The sequence below is a fragment of the Augochlora pura genome, chromosome 5 (genome assembly GCF_028453695.1).
Source record: "Augochlora pura isolate Apur16 chromosome 5, APUR_v2.2.1, whole genome shotgun sequence".
Classification (NCBI taxonomy): domain Eukaryota; kingdom Metazoa; phylum Arthropoda; class Insecta; order Hymenoptera; family Halictidae; genus Augochlora; species Augochlora pura.
In genome coordinates, this window is record NC_135776.1 from 9,981,529 (window position 1) to 10,005,495 (window position 23,967).

Consider the following 23,967-nt stretch of genomic DNA (forward strand, 5'->3'; position numbering starts at 1 on the left):
TGCACGACGTGCTGCCGAAGCGACGGAGAAAAAGGGTGGATGCGGTGAATGGGGCTATTAGGGCAAAGGGGGTCAGATGCGTGCGATGCAACGTGCGGCGGCCCACCGTACGCCATTTATTAAAGGGGAATAAAAGGGGAGAAAATGAACGAGATACAACCGAGATAGAGCGGCCGAGCGAATCCGTAGGGGTCGCGGGGTCGCCGGGATGAGAACGAGGACGATTGACCACGGAACGAAAAAGTAATTCGCAAAAAAAGAACAAGGATAGTTCGTGAAACGAAGCTCGGTGGTGGAAGACGCGATTCGTCTAGAAGTTTGCCGCACGGATCGAAGAAACTTCAAGTGAAGACAGAACGCGTTTCCCGGTTTAACACCTTGCCCTGCGATTTGTTTCACAGTTGCGCGGATCAGCATCTGTTTGCTACTAATTAAATCCTACGCCATGCAGTGATTCGATCTTATAGGAATAAAAATCATATCTTCTAAAGTAATTAATTTTCGATTCAAGTACCTTGATAACTTTCTAAAGAGAATGTAAAGATGATTTGTACATAAATTATATACGGTTGCGTTCAAAAGATTGCAATGATTTTAATTAAAATATCTTTTAGCAGTATTTAGTATTGCAGTTTGTTGGGAACTGCGTACCGACTGACTTCTATTCGAAACATTCTTTATTACGAATTACTGGGTAGCGATCTTTCGATAAGAATTCGAAGCATATTTCAGCAATTAGAATTTAATCGGCGCAAGATGGAAAAGTGATGCGCGATACGAAACTGTCCGCCCATCGGCATAATGGTATTTTGGAAAATTGACGAGCCGGGATGGTAAACTTTGATCGTCGACGCGGCCCCGCTAAAATTTCGACGCGCGCTCGTCGTTTCAGTTGGACTCTCGATTCGAATTATCGCAGAGTGGCGCCCGGACCTTTAATTCGATTTCCTCGGTAACTCGATTCCCGTCGTCCCGCGCGCGCGAAACATTTAAAACGAGCCACCCTGTATACGGCAGCTGCGCAACGGAACAGCTGACACGTTCGCGTACGAATGAGGTGCTCTGTAGAGTCATTGTTTGCGCGCTCTCGTTTACGGTTCTGCTTTGTTAACGCGTTTCGGCACGAGAGACCGCGGTTATTGAACAATTACGCGAGGCCGCGCAACGTGTCTTTAATAATTACTGCACGCATTCGTCGTGCCAATCACGGATTGCCGCAAATTATGGCCGCCTGAAATGCATCCCCCCGCTGACCATGCTAAAACCGAACTCGCGACGATGCAACGCACCATTATCCAATACTTCTTCTTACATTGTCATATTTAATACTTTCTACATTATTATATTTCACATTTTCTGTATTATTTTATTCAACATCTTTCATATTAACTCTTTGCACTTCGCGCCGTCATGGATGTTATCTCCCAGCACTTATGAACCTTTATGTTATATAGAAAACGTTTGGAACGAAGTAAGATATTATAATAATATTCGATTTATATGAACTTGTAGACATCGAGGAATATATTTGCAAATCAACATTTTTCATTACTAGTACGCATTTCAGGCTGATTACTGCATATTCTTCTGTCAGAAGAAACAATACAGTCCTGTTTTATTCCTCCCAGATTGTGAATAGTTTATATACTGTTCAATCTATTGTTCATATAATACATTCATGGACGTGTTCTCTGTTCTCGAAAATTAATTCTCAACAGTTCATTATATGTCTTATACATATAATTATATATCTCAGTAATTGTACGAGATTCTGATCTGTTTTCTTCGGAGGAACGTACATTTCTCAAAAAAAATGCACTACAATAAATTAATTCCCTATGCTAGCTAATAAATTTTAATGTCTAGTGATATACTAGAATCACGATGTCCCCCGAGAGGAGACAACGGAGTGCAAAGGGTTAATATTGTTAATATTTTTTACCATAAAATTTCTGCGTTTGTATTGTAGCAGAAGTGTATAGTACGAAATAAAATGGTTAGAAAGTGTTGGATAGAATATTTATACAGCGAACAATTTGTTTGCAACAATGCGCATCTGTTTGGAGACAATAAACTAACATATTATTAATACTGTAATGAATGTTCTAAAGTAAAAGTCTGTTGCCCTGTCGTATAAAATTACAAGGAATATTCGCATTTTAGAGTCATAAAATATCAACGACAGTATGATCGGAACCTTTTTGCCAGGGGTTGTACAAACCGTGTCATTATATGGTATGTACCGGCTGCGATGAGTACGTTAGACGTTGATAGCAATTTCGGTGGTATCGCGCGGGAGTATCGATACACTCGAGTATCATCAAGCCCCGCGAAAGATCGGAGCGTATGGCCTGGAAATGTTGGCATCGATTTGGCATCATTCTCATCAGTAGCGATTGCATCGGCGTGCAGTCGGATGCGTCCGACTGTTCCGCAATTATCGGTATAGGGAATCAAGGAACTGCGGCGAGTCGTCGGCACTCGTATGCGTGCGTGTAATTCGCATTGTTTCACCTCGTTACCGTTCATTCCGACCGGATCGATTCGCCGCGGCTCCGATTTAAGCTTAATTAATTTTCGCCGATGTTTATCGGGCGGCACGATGTCAACCAGCGTTTAATAAAACTTAATTGGTTTCTCGACCGAACTGGTACGCCGATGACAATGCAACGAGAACGAGCCCGGTGACAGATTAGTTTGATTGGGAACGATGGAGCGCGCCGATGACAATACAAGTGCCTCCCGTTTGTTGGCAAACTGCTGAAATTATGGATGGATTCATTTTCAAGTTGAGAATTAACTTTCAATTATGGATGTCGAGAGCATCGCGGCGGGCTCGGCGAATCGCAACAGCGAAGCGTTTTAAGACGACAAGTGTGCCAATGGTTTTCTCTGTTTCCGATGGTTAATTAACCCCTCCGACCATGCTTGACGTAGAATTCGCGTTCTAAATATTTTGCCAAATTTAGCATACGACAACCAAGTGTTAAATATTCTTCATTTTAAACCTAACCCTGGAACGACCCCGCAACATTTTTAAATACTCTGCGAACGCGTAAAGAAGTACTAAATCATTTGGGTTTCTCTAAATAACGTTTCGTTATAGAAACGCTTTTTAATAAGTTCAACGCACGCTACAGTTAATGTTAATATCGTACAAGAACGTTTCTTCGAAATGTATCATTATACTGTACGTCGGAAATAATAATTTGAATGTAAAATGCAATGGAGAATGTATCGCTATGGTTTGAAATTCACAGACACAGTTGTCAAATGCATTTTAAGGGGCTGTCGCGTCGCAAAGCGAAACGAAGATTTCGGATAAATGTTAATTCAATTTTAAGATGACAGAGCAACAGGATCTCGTTAAACTGGTAGTCGCGATATTAAATGTATAAGTATTTCCTATGGGATCAGTAGAAGAGCTGAACGTGCGGATTCATTAAAGTTATAGAATATCTATACCGACCAAGATACCATTACTGTCTGAAACGGTGGAATGTCATATGCGGAAATCGTATACAGGGTGCCGCAACATCTTTTACGATTTTTCAAGTACTCGCGATAATCTGACGAGGAAATGTTTTCGACAAAAGTTGAGCAGTTTTCGACCGACCAATCGCTAATTGTCAAACTCGTCTTCATTTTCCTTTTAAAACGGCATCTATGTTTTTGACTCGGTAACTCGTAAACAAAGCCGTGGATTGCATTTGAGTTAAGCAAAAAATTAACCGTTTATCTCCCGACCGTGAGTGACTTTTGGAACACCGCGTATATTGCACGATGTCCACCGGAAACAGATCTTGACGCCTCGCAGACGTTAGAGCATACAATGGCAAATGAAAGAAATAACGTCTTCCAGATGCCGTTGCACGTCAAAGGGATAATTGAGTTGTAAAATACGCGATGTTCGTGTTTATAAGAAACAATGCTCGAAATTAAATTCATTCGGTTCGGAGAAATGGAAAAAAAACCCTCGAGGAATATGCAATTATAATTGCAATAGTCCAACTCGTAATCGAGATGTCTAGTAATAACCCAACAAGTATGATTGTTACGTGCTGCAATAAAATTCCCGCCATCGTTATTTAACCCTTCGCGAACCTGCTAATAACTATGATACCTTCGAAATTAACCCCGCACGGTTGGAGCACCCTTTTCCCCCTCCCACGCAATGACTATGCTCATTCCTCCCTATCATCCGCTGTTTTCCTGGAAAAGCAACCATAGGCTGCTTCAATAAACCAGAGAATTGATCCAAGTTAATTAAATACCTGCACGTTAACAAATTCAATTGCTACGAATCTCTTTTGCAACAGAAAATATCTATTTCCAAAATGGAGATTTTTCTTACTGTTTTCCTTTTTTCTTAAGAAACGATTGCTTTTTAGAGGAATATATAGTAGAAAAAGGGGCGAAAGGATTAAGCAACGATGGCGCAAAAGTGAAACGGCGCGACATGCAACGTCGTCCCCGCAGCCACAGATATTATTCTGTTTGGTTGACAACGTGTACGGGATTTAAAGTTGATTCGCGCGATGAAATACCACTGGCGAAATATCGATTTAGCCAAGTTCGCTGACCTTGTGATGAGAGGAATGGCCCGTGTGATTGGCGGAGGTGTGATTTCCGGCGGGAAGAGATGCCAGGTCCTCGATGGTTAATTCTGCTAAGGCGTCGTTGCCGCCGCTGCAACCGCCTAGCAAGCCGCCTGCAATGACGCCGCCGCTTCCTGGACTGCCCCCGATGCAACCTCCATCCGACCTCACAACGTTCGCGGAGGGTCTCTTCTGCACCCTCCTCGAGGTCACCAGTTCCTTCACCCCTGACAACTCCCGCCTCGAACCACCAACGTACCTAAAAACAGCACGTGCGACTCTCGTTATCGGTCGGCCTCCGCATAGCGATGCAACAAACAATAGTGTAGCTACCATCGGCAGCTATCGCGACCTTTGAAAAATCATCTTTCGAGATGCTACGTTAAAGTTACGTAGTCTCCATATAGTCCGTCTTTTTTACAATATATATATTTATTAGGTCTACCGGAAAATTATGTCCGCTAATGTCATTTCATTTGCGACATATGTTTTTCAAAAATGATATTCATAAATCGCCATCACGCTGGCAACATAAGCTACGATTATATTAAATTATTTTCCGGTAGATTTAATATAATAATATAATAGTATAATATAGTTAATATTATATTATACACTTAAATACTGATGAGAAGTTTTTATATAAGTAAACTATTCGGTTTAAATATTCCCACTTATAACTTGATCAAATCTAAGATTGTCAAACTAATAAATAAATCATTCCTGCTTTGCATAAACGTGTTTTTGTTAAGAAGATTTATCAATTGATAGGAAAGGTATAGGGTGTACAGTAAGCGTCAATAGAAGATATTTCGAAAAATATAAATCGCATGTTACACGATACTTTCGTCAACATTTGACTCGATTTACAGTAACGGGAATGTGAAACATTTAGCTGCTCTTCCGTATTTCATTTCGAGTGTAAACAAGATTTATTTATTTCATTAAACCCGACGAAATGCGACGAGAGAAAGAGTTTACGTATCAAAGAATATTTACGTGAAGAGTTTGCCACTGATTCGCGTTGCAACAAACATCCCCAAAAAACCATCCGCGTTCTCTAACAGTTCGCTCGCGGCTATCCCCTTAAAATTCGACAGAATAGCTTCCATTGTTTAAATACCGGGATGGAAATGTTGTACAGCCTATACCATCCGAAATAGCCGAAGGCATTCCGCGAACTATAATGGTCGAACTTTTCCATTTAGAGACGCTCGGATAAGATAACGCTCGGAATATAAAGTTGGATACGCTAGACAATGGAAGCTCGGTAGTTTCTTTTAGGCGAAGCCTCTCCGACGAAACGACGCGAACGTTTCAAAAGACGTCAGAGCTGTCCCATAGCTGCGGATCGTGCCAAATGAGGCTGGATTTGAATCCTACAGAAATTGCTCTATTAGCGAGATTAGATCCGCGAGCCAATCCACTCGACCGACAGTGTCCATCCAGTAAAGCTGTTCCAAATCGATGAATCGCGTCGCTGTTCACCTGTCCGTTCTCTTTGTGAACAGCTCTCCGTACCGGTTGTCAATTAAAACCGGACAAAAGTTATCGGAACGTCGCCCTTTTCGCTAGCTTCGCTTACCAGAGAGTTTCGGAGCAAACACGTTGCCCTCGTGTCACCAACAGTTTTCTCGCTGATTTATTAACCATTCTCCTTTCGATTTTTATGCACGATCAGAATTCTCGAAAATTTCAGGTTCTATATACTTCTTTAAACAATTTCGGCGGACTCAACATAAAGCATCGCGAACTGAAAATTTGTTTAATCGTTCTACCGTTTTAAATTGCAACTACCCAATTAGTTATAAATGCATCAAATCAACGGTATAATCATTAACATAACATCGGAATCACGTTGTGAGATAGTGACAACACTTTCGAAATTATTAACGATCGATTGACGATATTTGTTTGACATGACATCTATCATTTCGTTTCATTGAAAATAATAGTACCGAATAAAAAATGCATTTTTGAACATTTTCAGCTGTAAAGCATTAATTTGTTTCAATGGTTTAGCAACAATAAGACGCGACGACAAATAACAGTTTTTAGAATTTTGGTAACGCGTAATTTTAACAAAAGAAAATCTGTAGTTTCACGTTCGATTAGCAAGGTGTAAGACACTTGTCACGTCGTCGGTTCATTTGGTTTATTACTTGAACAACGAAAAAACAATGTTCTGTTGCTTTAAAGAATTTGCAGACCAAAAATTATTCAGCCGGCGGTTCTTGTAAATTTCTCGAACACGAAATCACCTGAAAATGTCGCCTCTCTGTGTTTATTTTGTCACAGGTTTCCTCATTTTTAACAGCTATTTATAGTGCAAGGAAAATGGCGACGGTGCCAGTATTTTTAACCTCGCAGCCCGCGAACGCTGCAGATTCTTTTTCGCGAACAAAAGCCGTTTGCAAAGTTGGAAATAAAAGGTTCGAAGAGATAACTTTGTTCCGATTGAAGCTTCTACAAATACTAATGTAGAGAGGGGGGCTTTGTAATGCTCTTTATAGGTCATCCTCTTTTTCCGATAATTCCAAAGTAACATGAATTTTATTCATAGGATTTGCACTTAATATGAATTCTTCAATAGAAAAGATTTGTCGTTTTCCAAATCAAATTTCCAGGTATGATATAATTTTTTCCTCGATCAAATTCATCCTTTTACAGATTAAATTTACTTGTTTGCAACTTTAATCCATTGCAATGGACGTTGTATTATCCTATAGAGAAAAGTGAATAATAATCTACTAAAAGATTAATTTGTTCATGTTTTAATCTAGTCCTCTTCTAATTTGCAAAATTAGATATTTAGTAGAGAACTCGAATGAATTTGTTCGACAATAAACTGTTTCGTTATCGAGATCACTATGCTCGCGTTGTTCTCTAAATAACACAATATTCCATCAACGACGAACGAAACAATGAACGAATCTATTCGCGGCCATACAGGTGTCTGGATAGTTTTGCACGGCGATGCAGCTTGATCGAAAATAGGTCTCGCGATTCTCGAGTGTTAAGATTGAAGGAAACGGCTGATGCGATCATTAAGCTGACGGGAAAAAAAAATTCGAGTCGACGCTGCACGCGCGGACCCGTCCGCTAATTAGCACGAAAGTAGTCGAAGTCTAAACTTGAGCGTGCAATCGGCGGAGGATGCAGCCTCGTTTTCCATTTAGCCACGTCGCCGGTAGGGAAATTCGCTGACGCAAATCCTAGGAAGTCTCGTGGACTCGCGCGATTAATAATTCAGGAATCACGCGCGCAGGGTTAGGATTACTACGCTTACGCGGGCGCATCCCCCGACTGCAAGACTTTGCTCGCTAATGCGATTAACGCACTACGCTTTCCACGATGCTTTTCCGACATTTTCCCACGGGCAGCCCAATTACGGGTTTTCTCCTCCGTTGAACAACGCTGCGGGCACGTTTACGCGAATATCACCTCTACACCGTAGCAAATTCGTCGTCGTGGTCGTCGTACGCCGATTCGACTTTCTCAATGAATTCGCGTGGCGGTGTCGCGCGGAAAACCTTTAAGTAAATCGCGTCCGTTCGCTTTCGATTCGCATCCGCGCGTTTATGAATTATTGTCCGCTGAAATTACGTGGGAGGAGGAGGAGGCTTCGCCGTGTTCAACGGACGTGCCGGCGTATTAAAAGAACATGAATTTGCACTTTGCACGGAGCGAAAGGAAAGCCAAGACACGGCGGAATCGGAGAAAGTAGCAGCTGTCTCCTGAAATATTCATTCCCCGAGGAAAAATCACTTTTCGCACCTTCATTTCGAGCGAACGCCCGCGATATTTTCGTTTTCGAAATCGGTCTGCTTTCACCGCCTCCTCCAACACCATTTTGTTTCCACGGAGCCGGGCGAGTGTGTTCGCGCGGTGGCCCGCGCGAGCAACTGCGATCGCCGCGGAAGAGCAATCCAAGAAATTGTCGAGAGCGTTGACACTCGAGGCGAACGAATGATAAGTCACAAGACGGTGCGCACTCGACGAGCAAAGTCTCTCCGCGAGAGAAGAACTCTGTTGATCCCGGTTTCTCTCTTACTCTCTCGCGAGAGAGAAAGAGAAAGAGGGAGAGAGAGAGAGAGAGAGAGAGAGAGAGAGCTCTATTTCGATGGGACCTATTCGAAGCTGCTACCTCTCGCGCCATTGTTTTCCCAATTTCCAAGAGTCCGCGGGGGTTTGGGTGTCACTCGACGGAGGCTGAACGGCACTCGTCGCTCGAGGGTATCGGCGGCGAGGGCAAGCGAAGCCGATCGCCGAAACCTGTTAACCTTGACATGGCCCGGTACCGGCAGCCTCGGTTGTCGTGTCGGCAGACCGGAAGAGCGGAAAGATTGGCCGGCGAGGGTGCCGTAATCGAATGAAGCGGAAAGATTACCGTGAACGTGCGCTCGGCCTCAGCGACGGGTCCCTCGGTCCACGGGCAGTCGCTGCTCGACGTTGTCAAACGCGCGTACACACCTCGCGCGTACGTACCTCGGCAGCTCGCGAAACGTCACAAAGCCCGTCGACGGAGCGCGCCGCGTTTCCCGTCTCGCGTTACGCGCGGAGAGGCTCGCGCGGAGAAACCGGCCGACAGCCAGGCCGAGAACTCTCCTCGGAGGAACGGCGAGCAGCCCCGGCCGATCGAGAGAGAGACAGAGCAGCTGGTTCCTCCGTCCCCGGAGAACTATCGGCAGACCACGACTTCCCGTGGCTCGTGTGCGAGCCTCCGTTCCGTTCTCGACGACGTTCCCCACCCTCGGCACACTACGCGGCACGGCACGGACGGACGGCTCTCTCCCGTCGAACCGACCCCCGAGAACAGCCCTCCGCGCCCTCCGCCGCCTTCGCGCAAGATCCTCCCTTGGTGGCGCCTTAAGCCGCCCTGCCAGGTTGCGTCACGTCGCCGGCAGATTGCACCAGCGAAACCGCTGCCGACGGATCGATCGATCTGACGTCACGCAACCACGCAAGCGTCGTGCCAATCTCCCTCCGTATCGTCCCACGACCGCACACGCCGATACGACCGATGCCAAAAAATCCAAAAATCAATAGCTTTTTCTCAGTTTTCCCTTTCTTACAACCCAATCGATATCCTGCAGTCTTTTTACACCCACGTAAATAATTCAAAAAAACGAAAAAGCAACCCCCGACACTCAGGAAACGCATTAACATGGACACCGATGAAGGTGCAACCTGGAAATCTAACCAATTGTTATATTATTCGAACGTTATCTATCGAAAGGTAATTTCATTGCATGTTAAAACGACCCAAGTCTAGCGTTTAGCAGACTGGCGAAATATTGTAAATGTATAAAATATTGGAATATTTAATACTATTGGTAACAAAGTATTTTAGTCATAGTACAGAGTGTATATTTACGATGATACATTCAATGCATTTCTTTTCCATCTCTTTCGTGGTCTCATCGTTCAAGAAAAAGAACGCCAGGAACATGTGTCTGCGAGCATTCTAATTATTCAATTAAAAAATGTATGATATTGTAAACTCAGCCACGACGTACGATTCTATTTAACCCGTAACGTAAGACTTTCTGAAATCACGGCCGACTTTACACGTTCCTAAACTAATTAAAACTTATCTTGCTCTCTGCAACTCTTATCAGTCCATGTGGAAATCCTTGGGTCCACAAAGTTTTATGCTAAACTGGTTCAACGTGTGTTAACGTAAATATCCTATGCTGATACTGTGCACGGTGCACGATTTTACTATCTTCCCAAAGTTTTTCATTTAGCGTAATTAAATATGTGGCTTTACAGAAAGTAAACTGAAAAAAACGAAATATGAAAATATTTTCCTTCTCAATATATAAGGTAAGCATAATATCAAATGAATTTATTAATCAAACGTTCGCAAAAGTCTTTTTCGAGGGATGAAAACACTGCTACAGACTAATACGGACGCTAACAATAACAACGTAACTATGAACCAGTAGTTTGTTCAATTCTTTACGGCCCGACTATTTGTTATCCTTCGGTGACTGGAAAAATATGCAGGTGTGCTTCGCGTGACCGCTGCTATCGCGGCGTGTACTTCATTTGCTTTTTTTGCGCACGGTAATGTTCCCATACAACCATAGCAGTTTTAGATTATCAAACTCGAAGGTGTATGTGACGATATGCACGTTTTGAAGAATTTCTTATGCTAAATGAATAGTTCTAATCTAATCTCGTTGGACTCGTTAGCAGAGCGCGGATTTTTATGTAAAATAGAAACATTCCAAGACAGAACAGAAAATGAATAAAAATTGAATGATAATCGCAAGTTGAAAACGGTATAACGGTATCATTAAATTATTCTACGTCATGAAAATTGTTAACGTTGTATTACTGCGTTGCAAGTTAATGTTTCGTCTTCAAGTTACACAAGGTGTATAATATGTTACAATGCTAAGAAATAATTTATTTTACCATCACTTGATTAGTGTAACTAACTCATCTTGAAGTGCGAGTTGATCACGAATGTCTACCATTATCGCGTACATTTGTTAAAGGTGGAGAAATAATTAAACTTGGAGAATAATTAAAATATAATTAAAATAATAAAAAGTTCAAATTTGAAAAATGTCTTTCGACGTGGCTTGGTAGAAATAGTATTAAATATGTATAGCGCACCTAGTGACTAATGTTCGGGCATTATTCTCTGTAAAGAATAAAAAGATAAGTTGCTGAACGCTTCACAGTGCTAAGCATCGTTTGGAACGGTAATAGCGATGGACGTAATTATTTATGGTCCCCACTGACAATCGATTTCGACAACTGGAAAAATGAGTGAACGAATCAATGCAACACTTTCTCAAGAGATTACTATTTGAACGCACCGACTCCGCAAAGATGGCGCGTGTACTGCGTTGATTTATGAAACAATTAAAAGGATTGAGCGTGTCATTACAACCCGTCAAATACTTATGGCACTTTAGCGGCGAGTCATTTCACGAGATAACCGGAACAGAATCGTCCGTAATTCTTTACGCTTTTCTTCTTCTTTTCCGCTATTTTTTCGAGTTTGCATAAATATTTTATAATTTGTAACTATCAATAATATCATTTCAAGTAATTATTTTCCAAAAAGCAAATTTGCTTTCATTGTTAAAGAAAGAAAGATCTCTTTATCGTCGTCTGTATTAATTTCTGACATTTTATTATAATCTTTTTAAATCTACACATAGAAGTGTACATATAGAAGTGTGATAAAAGTATTTGTAATTGCGTTATTATTTTGCACAAAATTTCTCAATTTTGTCGTCAGACTTTTCTAGTTTTTGTACTATTCTTCAAGATTAATCTACAGTCAAGTAATTTCTATAATAATTACAAGATTCTTGAATAGAAAATTAATCTAATTTACACTCACATTTGATACGCCTCGTATCCCTGTTTCTATTAACATATAATCGTCTGGTAATTTGTTACACCGCCATTCACAAAATACCGGCATTTTTCACACTCTCTACAGAAATGATATGGTCTATACAAAATCAACGTAACTTGTTAAAAAACATATATTTTTCAGTGATGGTTATAATTATACCATCTTCGGTTAAAATGATCTATGTTTAGTAAGAATTAGAATTTAATTTATTTGAAATTAAAAGAACAAGAATCAATTATATTCTGTAATATACAAAAGACGAATTTTCATTTTGTCGTGTTCATTTTGTAATTTTTTCATTTGGTTATTGGCGGTTGTTTGCGGTTGTTTGCTGTTGTTTGCGAAGTGACGAATTTTCGTGATGCGGACGAATATGTGTTAATACGAGTCGTAGTATCGCCATGAAAAATATTACATTAATCGGTTGCGTGTTATAATTTCTCGGGCGGATTGTTAAGGAGCAGAAATGTTTCTCCAAGGACCGTCTGAAATAGTCAGGGCGTGAATTCCCTAGTGTTCTGGCTACGATTGTGGTAAATCGAACGGACAATACGAAACGCCGTTAACGGAGGACAAAGAGACTCATCTTTCTGTGTACGGCGACGTCGATTGCTGGGTCTGTTCCCTGCCTCCAAATGATTTGCCGCACCGTCGCTTACTTGTTCGCAATTTCTCGATACCGAAGACAAACACCTAGTGTCTCTCTGCCCCGTTCCCGTGCAATGCTCGCGAAGCTTTCAACAAATTATTATTAACGCCTACAGTGGTGGATTCGACGCTGATAATTCGTACAAAATCAGAGAATTGGGTTAGAGTTATAACGATAGGCAAATGTGTAAATAATCGTTGGGATTTACTAGATTCCATAGAAACTGATAATTTTACGAATCTTTGTAGATAAATTTATGAATTTATAAAATTCAGGGTCAATTTGTTTTCTATACATTTTATATAAGACTTTTTATAGTTGTAACTGCATAATTTCTGAGTGTTTATAATTGGTTGTTTATAATTTCTGTGTAATTAATATTAATTCTGTGGGAATTTTATCGAGATTGTTATATATTTTCCGAGTAATTATAATTATAATTTCTGTTCGTATAAAATGCAAATTTTCCACTGCCGCGATACATGAATTTCAAACAGTTTGTAAATTGCTCGCGGCCAGTCCGTTTTTAAATTTTATTAATTATCAGTAAATTGACGTGCCGATGCGAAGTAAAAACAGCATCATGAAAACCGCGATCCAGAGTTAAACAAATTACTCGTGCACACGTGTGCGTGTAACGCGAAAAGTTTCATAATTTCATCCTAAAAGTTCCGAAAGTATATTTTTTTAATTTAAAGCGTCCGATCATGTTTCAATTACACACGTTATACTCGTATATATATATTTATTGTATACGATTTTAATTGCATTAGTATTTGTATCGGATGAAACGTGATCCGTGTAATAGCAAATGAAGTTTCGCAGAATTGATGTTAGCAGCCGGAGCAGTTTCAAATAACGCGACACTGAGAATGCAGATTCGTTAGTCCCAGTGCTGCAAGCACGTTTTTCATTATAATTAATGATTTCAACATGTTTGCGGAACGTTTAATGTGTTTTAACTTCTGGATGGTTCGTTAAAGTATCCACGAAGGAAAACGACTTTAATGAGTACACTAAATAAAAGTCGAAGGGCGCTCGTTAGCTTCCATACTGTAACAAGACACGGCGAATGGTAGCGAAGAAATAAATCAGTCAGAGCAAAACTTTTTCAAACCGAGGTTTCTACGTATAACAGATTACGTTTGTTCAGGTCTCCCTTCGTCGGATATAAAATGTAACATCTTTTGAAATAATATAATTTCACTGTAATTTGAAATACCGATAAAATGTAGAATTATTAGTATCATTGTTAATTATCGATGTGATTATCGATGTTCGCAATAATTATTGTGAATTATATACGTTACGTCTTTGAATAATTTTTTAATTGCATAAAATTATTATTTTTCATCGAATCCATGTAATCGATGCCAATAGCATGAATAAGAAAATTCATTTGATTTGGTAGTAACAGAAAGCATTTGATATTCAAAGACGTAACGAATGTAATTTATAATAACTATTCTGAACATATTGAAAAGGATTTTTCTCAGAAAATAGAAGCGTACGTTCAAGTTCTACGGTAAAATAAACAAAAAAATTAGTTTAGCATAGCTCTTTTTACCTCAGTTAAGTCTGTTTAATTCTTTCACCAACTCGACAAATATTCGAAAAGCTCGATACGTTAAAAATAATAATAGCGTTAAAAAAGCGTCCAAAATAATAGCAAAATATTAGAAGAAAAAAACTATTATTTTGCACGGACGGGCAAAATTCTGAATATCGAACAGTTGCATTTCTCTGCGATATTAAATTTCACGGAAAAAGAATTTTCGGATATGCGTTGCATAAAAATCTGCAGGAATCGTTTTTTTAATAATCGACGAGGAAAATCGAAGGGCGATCAGATTTCGGGAGCTCGCGGCTGCGGACAACTAACAGACATTCCCTCTTGTATATTTGAACAAGCGAATAGTTTTTTTCATTGTTCTTCTGTCGCGCAATTTATCAGGCGATACGGCGGGACGACGAGACACGCGACAACATTATTCAATTTAACAACCGTCATCGCAGAATGGCAATGGTAATCTTGGCTCATCAATGTACCTTGCACCTTCCGTGCGGCGTCGCTTTTTCTGGATCATTAATCATTCTTTCTGCAACGCCTGGACATTACCTAGCGGGCAAAAAATGGAGCAGCCGTGGCTGCAACAGAGCAGGAGGGAGAGGAAGGAGAAGAGAAAGTAAGAAAGGAAAAAAGGAAATCGGGAGATAGAGCAGAAATGGAAGAGAGAGAAAGTATAAATGGAAGAGAAAAAGAGAGAGCAAGAATGGAACAGAGAACAAGAATGGAAGAGAGAAAGAGAGCAAAAATGAAAAAAGAGAGAGTAAAAATCGAAGAAAAAAAGAGTAAAAATCGAAGAGAAAAACAGAGACCCAAAATGGAAGAGAAAAACAGAGACAAAAAATGAAAGAAAGAGAGAGCAAAACGGAAGAGATGGAAAAAAAAAGAGCAGAAATGCAAGAGAGATAAGGAGAGGGGTAAAGGTGCAGGAGGATTAAGGAAGCGAGAGGAAAGGGGGCGGGAAAAGGATAAATTTTTCGGGCGTCGCAGGAGGATTCGTAATCGTTTGAATATGCTCTTACGGGGCAGCCTTCTTTGTTGGGGCCCTCGCCTCGTTTCACGGGGTTCCCGGCGATGAGGCAGGAGGACGCAAGGGAGGGTTGACTCGAGAGACGGGGGTGACTATATTGAATTTCCGAAAAGCGCGTCGGGTTTCAAGCGGATGATACGCGGGTTGCTTATGCCAAAAGAGTTATCGGGCTTGGAGAGGGGCCAGAGTACGCCTACGGGTGTTTCGCGTGCCTGCGAAAACACCGGCCCCTCCGGGGGGTCTAAGCTCGATCCATTGATATAACTACTTGGAACAACATTCGTTACAAAAGAAGTCGCGAGCCTTCTCGGCTACTGCTGCGAGACATCTTTTCAAGGCTTCTACTATCTCGCAACGACATCTTTAAACATCGTAATCGTATCGGGATAGGTCATTAACGCCTTCTCGACGAACACGTCCTTCTTCGTGCTTGCAATTTTTCGAAACAGATCATTTTTGTTCATATTCTGCTCTACTCTTTAGCAATGTTCCAATACCGATGATAAGAAAAGATTTCGAAATCAGAAATGTGAAATGTTCGCGAGGGGTCTGTGCCGTCAAACTATTTTCCGGCAGTACTACTACATAACGAGCTTTATCACTGTACTTGTTTGCATCTTTGTCAAAGATATTTCCTAACGTAGAACGACAGTTACGACGCGACAATTGTATTCGTCGACAAATTTAGGGGACGCAGTGATCAAGGCGATGCTAGAACGTGTAGACCTGCTCCGTTTGAATCTTGCCCAAGTTTTGCCGTCGATATAGAAAATCCTGGACAATATAAGAGATTAAAAGCTTTGTAGAAGCGGAGGAGGATCTCGGCTAGGGGGAGGAAACGGAAGTGGGTCAGTGGTGATCATCTCGATTAGATTCACCGCATTGAATTTGGATTCGTCTCGGTCGAATAGAACCCCGCTGAAGCGTAGGCCGTCCAATCCAGTTCGCTCAACTATTCAATCTCATTTGATTTCCTTCGAACGTGTCGCGCATGTAAAAGTCCATTCAACGAACTACAATAATTTCTCGCTAACGACCTATATTACGATAACCACCCCTCTACCGCGGACAAGAAAGTCTACCGCAATTTTCTCGGGCAGCTGTGTACACTCTACAGAACACGTTGCTCCGCAGAAGATGATTCAGAGGGTGCGGTATTTTCCATATTTGAAAATAAACGACGGTAACAGTAATGGTAAATTCAATTTCAGTCAGCTTAAAATGAAAACTTTACGTAGATATTTTTATGGTTTTGTTGACTTTTCAATTGCGCCGGGTAATGCGTTAATAATAGAGCAGTTGGCTGAAACCTTTGCGTGTGCCACCCTGTATACTTCGATGATGATGAATGTCGCACGATTGACGATATCCTTTTCGGAATTCGTGGAAGGAGGAATCCCGCAAACAAGGGAAGCGCGAGGTGAGATATACGAGTTAATTAGGTGGCACCTCGGCAGGCTTACTTAATTTAATCGAAGTCAGTGACGTAACCGGGGACAGCCGGCCCGAACGTAGCCGGTAAGTAATTGGAGGCGCGTACGAAATTAGGCCCGCGAAATTCGTGTAATTAAAGGCCGTTGGTCCTTGGTGACGCGACATCTCTTGGTTGCATATCGCAACCGGGTCTAATTCAGACATCGCCATCGCGAGCTTCGCGAAATGATTCATGCCGGAGCTATTTAATATCAACCACGGCCGTGGAAGATGTCATTATAAATGGATGCAAATTAATCATCTTGCTCGTCCGTTGCTCTTCTGTGAATTATATATGGAAAATTAAAAGCGAACAGAGACTTAAATAGAATAGGATGGCACGTTCTATTCTTATGAGGAAACGTATACAGGTATATGGTTGAACCGTGGCCAACGTGTCCTTGTATTGTAAATGTACGGTTCATTTGCGAAATAATTTTCACCAAACCAGCGACTATAACAAACAATTCTTTTATAAAGGAACTATACGCAACTTTAAATATTTACGCGATATTGATTTTAATTGAAAATTAAACTGCGCCGTCTTGATTAAACTGTTACCTTCTATTTCAATTAGATAGTTGTTGCAGTAGATAGAATGAAACGCAAATTAAAAGTTTTAATTAAAAAAGAAAACTCTGTATTACTAGTAGTAAAATATTAAATTTTTACTCAAACAAATATTTTATCTTCATTCGAAACCTGTATGAATTTTCGTAAAGTGTGAAACTGTAAAAAGGGTTGTATATAAAGGTGCGAGCGTAGAACCTTTTACCGAAGCGGGGACCATAAATCTATGTATAGTGAAGCACTTTGCGGGGTATTAATGTTGCAGTAACGAAAAGTGCGGCTTTGGGTACTCGAAATGTGTTGTTGCAGCTTTACAATACAGCTCAGAAGAAACTGCCATTTGTAGCGATATTGAAAATAAAAATTTCTGTAGTAGAAAATATTTTGATAGATGCACGCGTGATTATTTGCAGCGCGGTCCGCACTAAGATCTTTCGGAAATATTTCAACCAAAATTATCGAAGTTTAGCTGTAAAAGGGAAGCGAGTAGCTGGAAATTCTACGTCAATGCGCGCTCGCAAATCCGACGATTTGTATTTTATGCTCACGTGGCCATTCTGACTCATTCGCCCGCGCCACTGAAGCACGTGCAGCAAGAAATAACAAAACGTACCTGCACATACACATCTCACAATTTCTCAAGTTACACGTATTTTATTTCATCACTTGATCTATTATTTCATTTCGTTTAAATATCACTTAATCTGAAATTTTGATAATAAAAGTTATAATTAGACTACGGATTTTTGTGCAAAAGAAACATCGTTTACGTGTCATTTACAAGAAATAATGATACTATAGCAAATACCCATTTTCTTTAATAATTGCAATAGACTGAAATTCTCAAATTCTTATTCATATAATTATAAATTACTTTTAAATTCTTCTCATCTTTCTACTACTCCACTTTACAACTGCTGTATTTTGTCATAAATGCATCAGATTTTGAGATGCATTCATACATTTTTAATAGAAATTCTTTTTATATTCTTCCTTGGATTCTCGTGGGTATTTTTTATCCTCTTGAATTTCACCCCGCTATCGTTTAAATACACCACCTTTCCAATTAGTAAATTCTCAGACCACTAATTGCTATTCCTAATTACTTTCTTGGGTTTCTATAGATATTCTGTCTTGTAATTTTTAATTTCACAAATTGCATTAATAGCTTCAATTAGTCAATTCTCGGATTAGGAATGACTGCTAACAATTACTTAGCAATTTCATCGAAACTAATGTATTTTAATAAATTAAAAATTATCGCGGGAATAGGTATTGACGATGCTAATGTAATAGTTATTCTAGTCGAAGAGGTTACGAATAAAGCGTCGCTCAGAAAACAGATGAGAGGAACGAAGTATTGATCAGCGGGACTTGTGCTTAAAGTTTGTAAGCTCTTTAACGGGTGCATACAGGTGTTAGGAAAATTCGTTTAGGCTTCTGCGTAATATTTTTTTCATGCTTACGTAACGGACAGTGTGGCAAACATCGTTGCAACGGTGCAACAAAATCGATCGTTGTTTAAATTTTCTTGGAGAATATAAGTTCAAAAATACGTCTCTGAATCGATAATTAAATCGGAAAATCGATAACCAAATTTTAAAATTTTTCCATTTTTTAAATTATCGACTTTTTATTCCTTATTCTAGTATCTGATATAATGAAACAAGCTTTCTCGCTTAAGATAAACTAAATATAGGAGGATGTTTTTCTAAAAACAGGATGAAAATATATAATATAAAAATAAATATAAAAATAGGATGTCCTCGAAATTCAATCGTATTTCAATACCACTAATTTGAGCTTTTCCCAATACCAAAAATTCCTTAAATGTTGTTCAAACGTATGCAAGTGAATCTTATAAATGCGTTTGTAAAAAAAATGTGACAGTACTTGTTTATAGAACTTGTTTCCAATGGTCTCTGACCTTATGCGTTCCGTTAGTATTTGCATCTTCGATTTTCTTTGCGCAAAGTAAACCAACTGCTGCTTTTAGCTTGGCGTAATTCTCTCCAAGCGTTTTCTTGCAAAACGTGTGACAGAAAAAAGGAATAAACCGCGAACGGACAGGTGTGAAATATAACACGGATGTGTTACGACTTCCAATTCTATATCTCTCATATTTTGACAAGTGAGGAAGAACAGTCTTACGTTAGATTTTATATAATAGTGTGAGTTTCCGTATATGTGCAGTATATGTTATTATAAGAACAGTTTTACCTTGTACTGTATATAATAGTGTGTGTTTTTCTATGTGTGCAGTATACATTGTATACGATATAATTATATACACTACTATTATATACAATAGTATATAATATACAATATATAAAATAGTATATAATATACAATATAAACAATAGTATATAATATACAATATATGCAATAGTATATAATATACAATATATACAATAGTATATAATAGTAGTGTGTTAATTTACCGAGGAATGTGGGAACATTGCGACATACAAGTATCTAGATACATTGAGATGTCAAAGTAGGAACAACCACCCGGGTTGCATGATCGGCTATTGGTCGCCAGGTTCATGTAGAGCATGGAGTTTCACCGACTCTTTCCACCGTCGTTTACCTTGGGAACCAAAGTTTTTGTCCGCGACTATGGGATAAGGAAAGTCGCCGAAGAACTCGGACGTCGCCGGCTCGAAAAATGAATACTTCTTCGAACTTACCTTTCGTGGTCGTGACCGTAAGATGGATTGATTCTACGCGCGTACAAGGAAGCACCGCCCTCGGACATATAGCCGTCGCACAAGTCAGACAGCGTTCTGCTGCCGACGTTCATACCGCCGCGAAGAACCTCCCCGTCGCTCAGATAACCAGAGGCGACGTCGATGTCCGCGTAATCGTGACCGACATGATGATGAGAGGAAGAATGAAGAATTGTGTACTGTCTCGCGGTGGTTCTGCTCGGCAGAGTCTGGAGAGCCCTGGCACCGGGCGTGTAGCCTCGTAGCAAAGGCTGCATGGGTTTCACCGTCATTTCGGCCTCGTCGTCCGCCATCGAACCACCGGCGCAAGAAGAACTTTCAGACAAGACCTGGAAAATCGCGCATTATTAACCAACTTGTCATTCTCACAAAAGACAATGTGGCTTCTACAGTAATTAACTCTACAGTAATCGGCTCGAATTAAAAAAGTAACTCAATATTTTTGAAAAATAGTCGCTTGTAGACTGATGTCTTTGCTGAACGAAAGCTTTCGTCAAAAACAGAAATGCAATTTCACAATGTTCGAGGCACAATGGTTTCATCATTGAAATAATTAAATTTGTATACAATATTTGTTTGCATATTTAATAATTCAATGCATAATTATGGCCATTATATAGATCGTTCAATCATGTTATCCCGAAAATACTTCAAATGACATTTTGCGTTGTATAATTGTATAATAGCATTTCGATTGTTGATATTCTTTTTCAATATTCCATAAAATATTGAGTTAATTAGTTGTAGTCGATTTATAGACGCGACAAATCTATTATATTTAATATTAGTAACGAGATTATACGGTTTTGCATAATAAACTTTCCACTTGAGGTTAGTAATCAATAAAATTAACAAACACAGCTCGCAGTGACCTCGAATAATGAACGCAACTAATCTTTCGCTATCACCAATCTATTCGCACGCAACGTTGTATGAAACGAAGGACTAGCTTTACAATATCTCGTACTTTTATTAAAGATTTCTCATAAAAGACTTACGAGTCCATGTTAAAACGATATTTGGTCTTCTATTTTTACTAAAAGATCTATCCTATATTAGTTTTCCTTGTACAGCGCACCGGTAATAATTATTTGAGCAATAACGATTGCGTTTCAATATTCAAGAGTCTTTATATCGCTTGCTAGGACTTCGTTTCTATTAACTAACAAATAAATTAGTAAAAGAAAATGCCTTTAACATTATTGTAGCAGATATGCTACACTAATCGGTTAACAGAGTGCTAAAAAATTTTTGGAGCAACGAGTAGCATATCGATAAATTGGAACGATTATTAGTGAATCACTTCTACCTAATTTTTATTACATTGCTGTGTAATAGGGTAATTGAGCCAGTTGTGACATAGGGTGACCAATTGCTGTGCCTTTGACAGGGCTGGGGTAAAAAAAGTGTTTTGAAGTCAAATACTATTTCCTTGAAATACTATTTACTAGTATTTATTATCTAATAGTAATATTCATATGTAATTATTATTTCAAAAAAAAAGTTTATTTGCAATTTTCTATTACGCGAAAAGAAAAGAAGAAAATATTTACAATTCATTGACTATTTAAAAAATCTGCTTTCCCCATTCGTGAGCTTCGGTTTTGTTTTCGGTCATAATTAACTTTACATTTACCGAAAGAGACATGAAGTCTTTTTTATTCGAAACTTGACAAGGAAGGTTAACATGTCCGAAAACAAACCACAGAAGAGTAGCAATTGGTCAGCCCGCAGTAACGGGTTCCTCTATCTCAGCATAACATAAAATCTCTCAAGTTTGAATGCTTAAAACGATTCGGCTAATTGAAACCAATTTGGAGCACGATCGGCCAATTATTTTCCGAAAGCGTGTTCCTCGTTGATTCATGCGACGCTGTAATTAATCCGCGATCGCAACGATACCGACGAAGGTACTAACCTTCTCCATTTGCTCGAAGGTCGTGTCAATCTTTCTATTGGGTATGGTTTTGATCTCACTTCCACTTTCACTGCTCGGCCTATAAATAACGCTGCTGTCGCTGGAATTACTCTGGCCGGTGCTGTTTGAATTGCTATGCGAGCTCTCGGACATCAGATCCGAAATACTCGGCATCGGTGACACCATTGCAACCGTGCTCGGGTCCAGCTTGCGATGCAAAACGTCTGCCTTCAATTTGGTGGGCGTCGGTACGCCCGGCATGTTGTTTTCCTTTGGTGGTTTCGAGGTGCCTTTCACCAAGGCCGTGGGCTTTGGAATGCTGGAGCCAGGACTGATTCCGGAAGTGGTCAAAGTATTGCACTGCAACGGAGCGTTGACTCCCGAGAGCTGTTTGCTCGGCCCGAAATTCAAACCGTTCGGAATTTGATTCTGCAAAGGCACGCCGTTGCCATTATTACCAATCGAGCAATCCTGCACCACTATAGCTACTTTGCCGTCCGGCGTTGCTTCGGGACTGTTGCGAGGAGTGGCGGGCGTCGCTCGTTTCTCGTGCACGTTCTCCATCTCCTGAAGATCGTTCGCGACCTTGGTCTTTGCCGATATGTTTGCGGGATGCTGGTGCTTGGTGGGCGTTCCGACAGTCTCCACCCCTCCGGACTGTTTGTTGGATTGCTGCGCGTTGTCGACGATCGTCTTCAGCTTGTCCATGGACGGCTTGTCCTCGGAGAGGTTCGCCTGGTTCATCGACAGCGTGTGATCCATGCCGGGGCTATGGTCCTCTTGATCAGGGTGCCTGATCATTCCGTTCGTGTTGCTCAATAGCCCTTTCTGCGCCAGAATGTCCTTGTTCAAGCCGTTCGGCGGAATCTTGGCGTTCTGCAGGTGGATCTTGACGTCGGGTATCTTGCCCGGCAGTTCCATCTTTGGTCGCGACTGTTGCAGCGACTCGTTCTTCAGGTTCCCAATGTTCTTGGCGTCCTGCGAGCTGATCTGCTTGGCCGGCGCCAGCGCGGCCTGATTCGGCTTGTGCAGCTGACTGCTCGGCTGCTTCAGCAGATCCTGCAGGTTCGTGGACTTTTTGTCCGCAGCCAGCTTCGTACCCACGCCGCCGATTTTGCTGCTCGACTTGACATCTTCTAAGGGCGGGTTGTAGCAAACCAACTTCTCCGGGCCGCCCTTGGTGCGCGCGATTTTACTTTGCTCTTTCCTCACGGTCTTCGGGCTCGCTTGTTTCGTCGCTTTGGTCGACTGCAGTTTCGACTTCAAAGCCCGGCTCTTCGGCGATTCCACCTGAACCTTGCTCTGATCGCACAACGACGTCGAACTGTCCGAGTGCTCGGATCTCGCCGAGGAAAAGCCCGAGGAGCTCGAGGTACGCTTTGAAACGCCGGACGAGGCTTTGCCGCGGTCTTGGTTTTTCTCTTTGTTGTTGAACAGCTTGAACTTGTCCAGAACAGAGTTCTTATTCTGCTGGGTCGTCGTCGATCCTGTGCTGGCGTACGGCGATGGCTGCGCGGTTCTCGTGCTGCCCGATTTTCCCACCGTCGACGTCCGAGGGCTGAAACGTTCGGAACATATCGATTACTATATACGTTTATTATCTATTTAATATTTCTATTAGGTTGGTGCATATGAAATATCGGATTTTTAAGCGAGTATATAAAACTTTGTTCAAAAGCTATTTATTGATTTAATCAAAATGTGCCCCATTTGTTTCAATACACTTTCCCAACGCGAGTTTAATTCATAGATGTCTGTCTTCAAGAAATTCTGAATTTTGGTAGCAATGAACTATATAATATGGAATTTTTCAGACTGTCTTCATTTACATACTGTTTAGCCCATAGAAGCTACACATACGTCGTACCAAATAATTGCGAAATTAAATGAAGTAAAATATAAAATTTTACAAAATATAAATCTTTCGCCAACCGACTTTCACTATTTTAAACATTTAGGACAGGTTTTACGGGCTAAATAGTATATAAATGAACTTTGACACTCTGAAATATTCCATATCAGAGTTTATTAATTCTAAAGATCAGA

At 40.5% G+C, this 23,967-nt stretch overlaps 1 protein-coding gene across 2 annotated transcripts in view; it reads right to left on the minus strand.

Annotated features, from left to right (window-relative positions):
- Sick (sickie) overlaps positions 1-23,967 on the minus strand; it is a 283,816-nt gene that overhangs the window by 91,178 nt on the left and 168,671 nt on the right. For both annotated transcript variants that reach the window (XM_078180306.1, XM_078180307.1), the window contains 3 exons: positions 21,922-23,479; positions 19,965-20,332; positions 4,584-4,857 (listed from right to left, as the gene is read on the minus strand). In XM_078180306.1, the coding sequence (XP_078036432.1) occupies positions 4,584-4,857; positions 19,965-20,332; positions 21,922-23,479 (2,200 nt within the window). The remainder of the gene's footprint in view (positions 1-4,583; positions 4,858-19,964; positions 20,333-21,921; positions 23,480-23,967) is intronic.